The following is an 11297-nucleotide window of genomic DNA, read 5'->3' as shown; positions in this document are numbered from 1 at the left end:
AGCTGCAGGCCTAGTGCTGTTGCATTTTGCATCGTTCTGTGCCTGGTTTTAGGGGCAGCTTGTTAGGGTGTAGTGGTTAGGGGCAGCAATGTGGGCTCTGGACTTGACCGGAGGGTTGTGGGTTCAATCCCCAGTGGGGGACACTGCTGCTGTACCCTTGAGCAAGGTACTTTAACTAGATTCCTCCAGTAAAAACCCAAATATATAAATGGGTAATTGTATGTAAAAATAATGTGATATCTTGTAACAATTGTAAGTCGCCTTGGATAAGAGCGTCTGCTAAGAAATAAATAATAATTATTATTACTTTGAATGTTTGCTGCACTACAGCCACCTTGTGGGCTAAGTAAGCATTGCAGCAATCACAGAAGCCCTGTAAGGGATATTTGAGTAATTTATCACCTGTGGCCCTATTCCCCAAATATGAACATTTGTTTTCGTGAAAGAAATGGTGGTATTGAATACTTTCCTAGAGTGTTGTTAAAGAAGTCAAACATGAATGTATAAAAAACATAACTGAATTAGATCAAACTAAAATAATAATAATAATAACATATAATTCGAGTAAAAGCTTTGTGAAAAGGGCCAGCTGTCCCCAGTCAAAGTTTGGTGGTGAGAGAAAATCATGTTAATCTGGTGGCTGTCTGGTGGACTTTGTGAAACGAGTGTTTGTAAAACAGCAGCTGTTTCTATACAAGATGGGCAACAAAAAAGAGCAGTTCTAAAGTTAACGGTTTGTTCCCTTAATCTGTTTTCCAGCTGTGACCTGATCAGAACTGTTTGTCTGCTGTGGTTTTAAACTTGACATGAACCTGTGCACCTTTTTTTTATTTGTTTTACACGAATTGGACATTGAACTGGAATCCAGTACACATTTGTCCCCATATACAGTGATCTCCAGCTAAATCTGGTTTCAGCAGGGCTACACACTGACAGGACCGCGTTGAATTCGCTGTATCCTTTTACTGATTGATACGTCATTTGTTATTTTCTCCTGTGAGGCAGGGCCCTAGCCCCCCGCTGTAAGTTCATGGAGAAAGTTAGAAGTTCTTCTCTCGTATTGGTCAATCGCGCTCCTGCCTCTTCTAATATTCACATTCATCGTGCGCCATAAGAAAAGTGTACAGTCCGTTAATAGTTCTATTCGGTAAAAAAGAAAATGTTTCAGGCCTTCTCAAGGATTACTTTACCAGGTGGAAAGGACTTTTTTGGTCCGGTTGTTAACCAGGCTACATTTCATCGACTCAGCGGTAAGTCAACCGATATGCATATGCGTCTGTGCAAATCCAACTTGTTAGCTTCGCATTTGCTTAAAATTAATTATTGTTACATAATCCCTCCCTTAAACAGGTGCTTTGTGGCAAAAATCTGCAGTAAATAAACTGCCACCAGATCTTCCAGAAATGCCTCCCTGTGATTTTAAACCTGAGGAGTATAAGGTCAGTTAAAGCCTTACATACGTGGTTGTGTGAGACCAATTCATTTGAAGTTTTATTAGCTGTCAAGCTAATCGGCTGGCGAACCTAAGCAACGAACTATACCAAGTTACTGAACCGTGGAGACAGGGCCAGCCTGAGAACGTACAGCCTCGTGGTACAGTACAGTAGCTGAAGTGAGATGAGGTGAACTATATTATTATTATTATTTTATTATTATTTATTTCTTAGCAGACGCCCTTATCCAGGGCGACTTACAATTGTTACAAGATATCACATTATTTTTACATACAGTTACCCATTTATACAGTTGGGTTTTTACTGGAGCAATCTAGGTAAAGTACCTTGCTCAAGGGTACAGAAGCAGTGTCCCCTACCAGGGATTGAACCCACAACCTTCCGGTCAAGAGTCCAGAGCCCTACCCACTACTCTACACTCCAACCAATTGATCTCTTTGGCCCTGTAGAAGCACACAAAATAAAGCACTCTCTGTGTGACCCCAGCCAAGACTGGCAACTTGATACGAGCAACTGGGTGACCCCACTCAGTTTGTTTCTTTATGATATAGAAACAAAGATAGCAAGCTTTCTAACTGCGTTTTGCAATTGTATGTGTTGTTTCTTATCGGGATGGCAGTGATGCAGGTACAGCGCAACATTTTGGTCAACAACCATCTTATCACTAATTTGTGCTCATTTAAGTGGTGAAACGCACAGATAAAGAGATGTGTACCAGGACAGCCAGCCTAGCATCGAGCAATCAAGTTCCCTCTGTTTTTTTTAAGAGATGTCCCCACAGTCAAGTGTACATTAATTCCGCAACATTTCCAATCAGCTGTGATGTAATCAAACAACACCTATCACGAGAAACTGTGGATGTACTCTGCCTATTATCATATCCCCTTTTATATACCCATTCTACCACCTACCCCTACCCAATTTACTACTTAGTCTTTTCTCTTGAATAACTGAAATAATACAAGTTGAGATACAGTGTAGCAGCTGAGGTTATGTGGTCATGGTTTAAACCAGGATGATCTATTTGAAGTGAAACATGTCTGTGTGTAATCCACTCCACCTTTATATTAAAAAAATAAATAAATAAATGTAATTTTATGGAGGTATAATTAAATCAAGACAAGGGAGTGGAGACCTTTGACTTAATCCAGAAACCAAACTTAAATATCCTAATTTTTGATAGGCAAGTAAAGCCCCTACCACAACCTGTATTTTTCCAAAGGGTTATTTTTGTTTTTAATGAAATATAAATATCAAAAACATAAAACAATCACTAGACAAGTGCTTTTTAGCATGGCACAGGTTAGAACTAAAAACAAATTACTAAATTATACAGGGTCTGGCCCCACTGGGTTCAGGTTAGCAACAGTCTGCTGTACATTTGACTATTACTGTTTGCTATGTTAAATGCCACACTTTTAACATGGAATTACAGCACTAAAGTAGGTAACCTATTGTATTTAGTTTGCATGCTACAAAAGGTGCTGCATAGATTAATGATTTTTATCCTGGCTCTAGTCACTGTCTGGGGAACGCATGCTGGAGATCAGAAAGAGAAATTGCAACCCCATAATCATGAGGAACACCTATTACAAGAAACATCTGCACGTACATCAGGGCTACATGCAGTGGCTCTGGGACATAAACGGGAGGAGGTACCTTGATCTCTTCTCTGGTGTGGCCACTGTCAGTGTTGGACACTGCCATCCGTAAGTGCCACAACATATTTCCCCCCCCCCTCCCCCCCCCCAGTATGTGCTGGTTTAATTCAGTGGAGGTTATCCACCCAAAGAATAATTCTAAAAAGTTAACATGTACGAAAGATGTGATAAGGTTATATAAGGTTATAATAGTGGATTCAGAAAGGTTATATAAGGTTATATATATATTTATGAATGCACTGTTAGGAACTTATCTTTTGTACATGTTAACTGTGTGTATCAAATTTTCTAAAGTTAGTCATTAGTGAGATTAAATATGAATTATAGTTTGTATATGTAAAAAGTGTTGTATTCGCCATTAAAAAATCTATGATAATTAAATATGACAAAGATTGAGCCTTTAAGGACTAACAGTTTTAAAAAAGAAATGACTGCAATAGTAGTGTTCTTGGTATTTTCTAAATAACTTACCTTTATCATTTTACCATTGGGATACCTTTAGAAAATCATTTTTACCCTGAGAAAAACTTGCAGAGTAATTACCAGACCACAGCATTACCAGTAATGATTACACAATGGATTTGGAATATTGCACTGTGGTCCTGATGTGACACCATGGTTCATACCATTGGTAAGTCAAAATATGAAAATGTTACCATTGTGGTGACATTCAACAAATGGTTTATGCCATTGTAATGTAGCTGCACTTGTCCACTTATTGCCCCTTGATACAGAAAAATGACATTGCCATTGTAGTACCACAACACTCCCATTGAAGGTCATTTACTAAGGGCTTTATCTTTATCATTGCTTGACATTTTCTACCCAGAAAGGTGAATGCAGCAGCCCAGAAACAGATGGGACGACTGTGGCACACGACAAACATCTACATGAATTCACCAATCCACGAGTATGCAGAGAAACTTGCATCGCTTCTCCCAGACCCACTGAAGGTAAATACCACTGATTGCAAGCACAAGTTCTAGAACAGTGGTTGCTGCCTTTTGGAGGTAATGATCGATTTAACACACATTATCTTAGTGTTACATAAATATATTTTGAAATATAAGTCATCTGGGCAGTTAATTTCTCTACATTTACTCGGCAGAATTCACCAGGTGAAAAAAAAAAAACGTTCAAACGTTCCTGAGTAAAAGTTTAACAAAGTAATTCCCTAGTTGATGTGATGTTTGAATAAAAAATATTAAAACAATCACGGCTTTGTAAGAAAAAAAAAATTGCTGCGCTATGGACAACACGGGATACAGCAATGGTAAAGTAGTGTGCTTCTTTTAAACACTGCAGAGGATTCTGTAACTTAATAAACAGTGTGTTTGTAATCACAATTGTGAGATAAGATCTGCCAATGCTTGTGATCTGACCTTAATACCAAACACTGCAGTCCCAGCCATAGGAAATTGCTTTTGTTGCAAATGACATCATGGTGCAGAGAATAACCGGTGTTTTCAGATTGATTGGTGTTGAACTCTTAAGGTTCGTTATGGGGCACTGAGTTAAAACAAACTGTCTTATCTGTATCCTCAGGTCATTTACCTAACAAACAGTGGCTCGGAGGCTAATGACCTTGCTATGCTCATGGCAAGGGTGTACACGGGGAACTTTGATGTCATTACTTTCAGGTAATCCTGTTTAATTGTAAAACAAAACAGAAATGGTAGCAGACAAAGTCTTTTGGATATCCATTTTTGTTTATTTAGCAGACGCCTTTATCCAAGGCGACTTACAAAGACTAGGGTGTGTGAACTATGCATCAGCTGCAGAGTCACTTACAATTACGTCTCACCCGAAAGACGGAGCACAAGGAGGTTAAGTGACTTGCTCAGGGTCACACAACGAGTCAGTGGCTGAGGTGGGATTTGAACCGGGGACCTTCTGGTTACAAGCCCTTTGCTTTAACCACCATATTGTTGAAGGTTTTTTACATTTATGACATTGATTTAAGTGATTGAGAGGTTCAGAATATAGGGAGATGTAGGAATGTCTGTCCATATGTCACACTTACATTTTTACACGTACCTTCAGTGGATGCACATATGTTATGGTAATCTACCATGTCATGATACTGACTGCTCTAATTTTGAATTTACCAACATTACGGGGATGAATCCTCCCAACATAAGAAAAAACATACATAGTGGAGGTGGTGGTCAGCCTAATATTTAGGAGTCCACTGTACTGCACTCTGGTATCCCTGTACATTTCAGTTAATGAGAGACGTTCCAAGAGTATCACATCCTCACATCTCATTTGGACTAACTTGGTAACTAATTGTAAGAGAATTAAATCAAAAGCAATGAAACCATATTTAAGTATTAGTTTAATATCTGTAATGAAATTATAAACTGTCTCAGACTGTTTCATTATAATTATTCCATACAGAGGTGGATACCATGGTGCCAGTCCTTATGCTATGGGCTTGACATCAATGGCTGCCTTTAAATACCCAATTGCAACCGGAATCGGTTGCCATACTGTAAGTATTACATTTTAGGCATGGATTTGTCTGACTAAAAAAATAATGAAACCCCTTTAGGTATGGAAATACTAAGATGATGTGTATAGTTCTAAGCTCATCCTTAAAGAGTAAGTAGTGGGGTTCTGAAAGCATGTTACAGTACCAGGGAGTCCCTTCTGGATTGCATCCACCACTATTTTTTTTATAAGTAATCCTAGGATTGGTTGATGCATACGATCCCAGTTGTAAATGAGTGTGGAGTTAAATGCAGAATGAAAGGTTAACAGGCGCTTTTAATGGTGGAAAAACACCCTTGAAGACGAAAGTCATAAGGATCTTTCCCAGTTCAAATCTACTCTACAAGAGTATCTTGATGGTTTTTGGCAATGCAGTTTGATGGCCACCTGTACCGACCGTCTTACACTGGCTAGATAACCATGTTTATTCAGAATTCATTTCTCTCCTGTTCGGTCATCTAGACTATGTGCCCAGATGTCTTCCGTGGTCCGTGGGGAGGAAGTCATTGTCGCGATTCACCTGTTCAGACCATTCGGGAATGTAACTGCTCCCCAGGTTTGTACATTTTAAAAAGCACATCAGTCCTACGAGGTGAAGGGAAATCCTAAGAAAGATTCACATTTCCTTCCTTGTTTTATTTTTCTGTAACAGCAAACAACCCAGCACAGATATTTATAAAAACCTAAAACAAAACTCGCCAAAAGATCTTAGAAAAATTGCATACAATGTGTTACCAAAAAGTGCAAAGTCTGTCACTCTCTTAAACATTTACTATATTCTGTAAATAACTAATTTCTACTGCACAGTATTGCTCTTTTTTTTATAAATCACATAGTAAGTTAATATTTTAATCATAAACCTTATGACTTTCAATATCACAAACACCTTCAGTGTTCTGCCTAAGGTCTATTTTTAATTACACTGTAACTGTCACTGTGCTCTGATAGTGAAAGCCAATGGTTATACTGCCTGTACGTTATGTAACGGTTGCAATATAAATGGAGTAAAGCCCTCTCATCCACTATTTTATATTAAGCTGCCTTTGGTTAATAGTATTATAGAGCAGCGTCAAGCAATGGTATTTATTGCTACAATAAATATTCCTAACATAGAAAGAATGTATTCTACAAAACTGTTCAAAATATGTAGTTCTTTAACTCCAAATGTGTATAATTGCAATAGCTTCTGTATTTAATGGTATTAAATGCCTGAATTCACCTTTCTGAGTGTCTGTTGCATTGTAGGAATCTGTCCTTAAACTGTAGAAAACAGAAAGTATTCAAATATTGTTTGTACTCTCGAAACAGATTGTTGCCAAGCAAAGGACATGTACATTCAACAGCTCAAAGAAGTTCTCAATACCAGTGTATCACAGCAGATAGCTGGGTTCTTTGCTGAGCCCATACAGGTAGGAGCTTCACCTCAAAGGAGCTGGTATGAACAGTTTGGAATAGGAGAATAATTATTCACTTACATTTTTATCAAGGTTCTGCAGTTGCGGGCTCCCGAGTGGCGCATCCAGTAAAGGCGCTCCTCGCAGGATGTGCCCTATAGCCTGGAGATCGCAGGTTCGAATCCAGGCTATGTCACAGCTGACTGTGACCGAGAGTTCCTAGGGGGCGGCGCACAATTGGCTGAGCGCTGCCCGGGTAGGGAGGGCTTAGGTCGGCAGGGGAATCCACGGCTCACCGCGCATCAGCGACCCCTGTGGCCAATAGGGCGCCTGTGGCTCTGCAGCGGAGCCGCCAGATCTGTGTTGTCCTCCGGCACTATAGGTCTGGTGGCATTGCTGTGGATCTGCAGTGCGAAAAATGACGGCTTGGAAGGAGCACGTTTCGGAGGACGCGTGTTCCAGCCTCCGTTTCCCGAGTCGGCGGGGGGGTTGCGAGCGGTGAGCCGGGGATACAGATAATAACTGGGCATGCTAAATTGGGGTGAAAACCGGGGTAAAAATAATTTTTTTTTTATAAAAAAAAAAAAAAAAAAAAAAAAAAAAAAAAGGTTCTGCAGTTGCCATTGTAAACTTGAACCAGTTAACTGAAGATATACACAGATTCATTTTGGATTTGGTACAAAGGCTGCATGTAGCAAAATATGAGTCCACAAATTATAGAGGTTGTGGGAGGGCATGTAATAATTTGTAGAAAAAAAATATTTTACCATTCTTTTTTTTTTTTATCTACAGTATGTGAAGTGGGCACTAACGGACATCTTCAGAAACAACACAATCTTGTGTATTAGTTTTTTTTTTCTATTTAGAAAGTACACTTAAGTGAGCTTCTAAATATAGCATTTAGGGGTGTTTTTGGAGCTGAACTATTGTGGCACTCAACAGTATACGGCTGTGCTCTTCATCTCATAGGGTATTGGAGGAGTAGTTCAATATCCAAAGGGGTTCCTGAAGGAGGCCTATAGGCTGGTCCGAGAAAGAGGAGGAGTGTGCATTGCTGATGAGGTGAGATGGGTTGCCATGGTGATTTTAAGGCTGGGTTATTGGGTTATGGTGTGTTTTTAAGTATTTCAAAATAAAATTTAGCAAACCTAAATATATAGTTATGTTGACTGATGACAACTGCTAATCATTTTTCACTTGGTGAGATGATTGTATCATCACATGATACTTCCGTAAACAGACTAAAAGATGTATACATTTATAAATACACAAACTGGAACACGGGATCCACTGAACCAAGTTCAGCAAGTATAAATATGTATTTATATGTAATAATGGGTTTAATTGTTTAGCATTAAAAACATTATTTAAAAGAATGGATCAAGCAACAAGACCAACTGGGATTTGATCATACTCCCATTTTATAATATAAACGCAGCCACAGGTAATACTGAAACATGCACATAGCTGCTATATTTATGGAAATTGACTCCAAACTGTTTCTGCAGAGATAGTGTTTGACACACAGAGCAGCCAACATAAATCCACTATATATATATATATATATATATGTGTGCACATCAATAAATCCCTTACCTAACATTAAAGGTAATTGCTGTATATGGCCACTATGATTAGATTTATAGTAAAATGTACAAATATTTTGAATATACAATTATGTATTATTGTATGTGGTAATGCAACCAGAAGGGGAATAACAATAAGTTATTTGGGAGTAAAAACTATACTATAGAAGGATGTTGCAATCCTTATTTGAGAAGTGTCTGTCCTCAGGTTCAGACTGGATTTGGCCGTACAGGAAGTGACTTGTGGGGCTTCAAGGCCCATGACGTTGTTCCAGATATTGTTACCATGGCAAAGGGAATTGCAAATGGTTTCCCAATGGGAGCTATAGTTACCACACAAGGTGAGTTTACACGACAAAACCAAGTCTTGAGCAATAAAAAAAAAAGTATTGGTAACTGCTTAACAAGAATTGTCATGAGGTAAAACCACAATTCAAACATCACTTAATTGAATAATTTTCACAGCCATAAATGTATGTATAACCTTTAAAAATACAAAATACATTTTGAATGTTATAATGGAGTTTTTTTTAATGTTCTATCTTCTTTTTCTTTCAGAGGTTGCAAATGCATTGACCCGGGGGTCACATTTCAATACTTTTGGAGGAAACCCAGTTGCCTGTAGCATAGCATCCTCAGTGCTTGATGTAATTTTTTTTAATACTATGAAGGCAATTGTATAATGTTACATCATTGAATAGCCATTATAAACCATTGTGATATTATTCTGAAAGGAGGACACCAATTAAGATGCTTTTTTTACCCATCTTAAAACATATATGTATACCCTAAATTAAATAGTTATCCTAATGTATAGTTGTTAAAAATTCATTTGTATTAACTATGGGTGTGACAATTCTCTTGTTAGTCATTCTGTTATGTACCTATCATGAAATGTGCCACTGCATGTTTCTCGTCTGCATTACTGAACACTAGACCCTTACTTTTAACTTTCATTGAAACACCTTTGTGTGCTTGCGAAACTAGCCTAGCAGGCCCATGTACAGACAAACCAGGTTAAATGTATATTTATATGTATGTATGTATGTTATTTTATTTTAGACCATTGAGGAAGATGGTTTGCAGCAAAACAGCGCCCAAGTTGGGACCTATCTGCTGACTGAACTTGCCAAACTGCGGGATAAATTTGATATCATTGGTGACGTCCGTGGAAAAGGGCTTCTCATAGGGGTTGAAATGGTGAAGGACAAGGTGAGTAAATTCAAGTCACATTTTTGCATTTTCTTTTCCCTCTATTAAATAATATATATGGTATGTATAAATTTACAACTGGAGACCCCAAATCCATCATTAATCACCCATATATCTCCCGTCACACCCAAGTTATTTTTTTATAGTAATATCTGCACCACAATTATGTTTTTTATAGTACCTGTTAGAAATGGGAACATATAGTCCTAGCTTGAGATGGATAACCTGTTTAAAGAGCATTATCAGTAAAATGTTGAAACTTATGTTAAGGGAATCAAAGGGAGAGGTTTTAACATTAACTTCCTAATAACGCACAAGTTCTTTGTAAGCTTCACTAATGCACCTCATTCCTGACATGACTTTTCCAAAGAGACTGACAATTGCAATTTAGTTTATCAATATGATTTAAATGTGTTACCTACCGTGGTCCTCCCCACCTGAGAAGAACTCCAATATCATCAATTAATGACCAACTACAGTACCAGCTCAACACAATTTTGTTTCTGGCTGTCCTGCCCAGGTAAGCCGTGAGCCACTACCAGGAGTAGAGATGAACGAGATCTTCGAAGATTGTAAAGACATGGGCCTGCTAATTGGAAAGGGTGGAGTCTACGGACAGGTAAAAGAAAAAAATGTATTTCACAAAAAAAATAGAAGACCTGCAAATGTGAAGACATCTGGATGTTAAATTTCACTGTATGTATGCACCATATGATTAGTCTAATCTAACCAAGTAATACATTACAGAACTGGGATACTATTGTTAAGACTGACTGCAGTTAAAATGTTTTCACTTGATCTCTCATCATCCTAATGCCACCCTTCTTGCTCTGTTTTGTAATATTGATAAATCCAAAATACTTCTCTTATCGGATGTTTCTTGAATTGCTTTACAGACATTCCGGATCAAGCCTCCTATGTGCATCACTAAAGATGATGCTGATTTTGCACTTGCAGTCTTTGGCCTGGCTATACAGAGGCAAATGGAGAGGAGATTATAAAAAGCTGTCAAGGCACAATGAAAGAACATTCATCACATCCCTCCTTGAATTAGTAATTAACCAGCACAGAAGATTAAAATGACACATCTGAATCCTATATCACAATGAGACCTGATAGACTTGATATATTTTATAGTTTTAATCAAGACTACAATTTCTAAGTGTTGTTTACAGAATCAGGAACTTTCTTTTTATAAAAAGCCTTAACCTGAATTACATTTTAAAACGCCTTATTTACAAGCAAAACACATGTATGTTAAGTGCTCATAGAACTTGTTGCGTTTCTACAATTTTTGAATTGACTACTTTGAAATCCCTAAATTAAATGTCTTCTTGTTTATTTATGGTTTGGTTGCTTATTTCTTTTTTAAAAAACTTCATTACCGCTCTGCCCCCAGCTTTTCACAATCACAACAGCAAACACGATCCTTCAAGTAAGTTTGCATTTTGTAAGCGACTGCAAAATGTTCTATAAATAATGATTAGTTTGATGTGC

The 11297-nt window shown here is 38.0% G+C and overlaps 1 protein-coding gene across 2 annotated transcripts; it reads left to right on the top strand.

The window, feature by feature from the left end:
• Window positions 1–919: 919 nt before the first annotated feature.
• agxt2 (alanine--glyoxylate aminotransferase 2) lies at window positions 920–11141 on the top strand. 2 transcript variants are annotated; one of them, XM_059024818.1, is made up of 14 exons: window positions 920–1250; window positions 1351–1439; window positions 2973–3163; window positions 3945–4068; window positions 4661–4755; window positions 5516–5609; window positions 6071–6164; window positions 6917–7017; window positions 7972–8064; window positions 8797–8929; window positions 9147–9235; window positions 9651–9800; window positions 10321–10419; window positions 10697–11141. In XM_059024818.1, the coding sequence occupies exons 1-14, from the start codon at window positions 1160–1162 to the stop codon at window positions 10799–10801; spliced, it is 1548 nt and encodes a 515-aa protein (XP_058880801.1). In that variant the 5' UTR covers window positions 920–1159; the 3' UTR covers window positions 10802–11141. The 2 variants fall into 2 exon arrangements, with proteins under 2 accessions (XP_058880801.1, XP_058880808.1); XM_059024825.1 differs by lacking the exon at window positions 1351–1439 and having other exon boundaries at window positions 921–1250.
• The last annotated feature ends 156 nt before the right edge of the window (window positions 11142–11297 follow it).

The sequence above is a fragment of the Acipenser ruthenus genome, chromosome 1 (genome assembly GCF_902713425.1).
Source record: "Acipenser ruthenus chromosome 1, fAciRut3.2 maternal haplotype, whole genome shotgun sequence".
In the NCBI taxonomy this organism is placed as follows: Eukaryota; Metazoa; Chordata; class Actinopteri; order Acipenseriformes; family Acipenseridae; genus Acipenser; species Acipenser ruthenus.
This window is presented reverse-complemented; position numbering and strand designations above follow the sequence as displayed.

Excerpts from the sequence above, each read along its gene's own strand:
- agxt2 (XM_059024818.1), top strand. The coding sequence starts at position 1,160 with ATGTTTCAGGCCTTCTCAAGGATTACTTTACCAGGTGGAAAGGACTTT. Across the intron at positions 8,065-8,796 it reads GAGTGTGCATTGCTGATGAG|GTTCAGACTGGATTTGGCCG; the intron begins GTGAGATGGGTT and ends GTCTGTCCTCAG. Across the intron at positions 9,236-9,650 it reads TAGCATCCTCAGTGCTTGAT|ACCATTGAGGAAGATGGTTT; the intron begins GTAATTTTTTTT and ends ATTTTATTTTAG.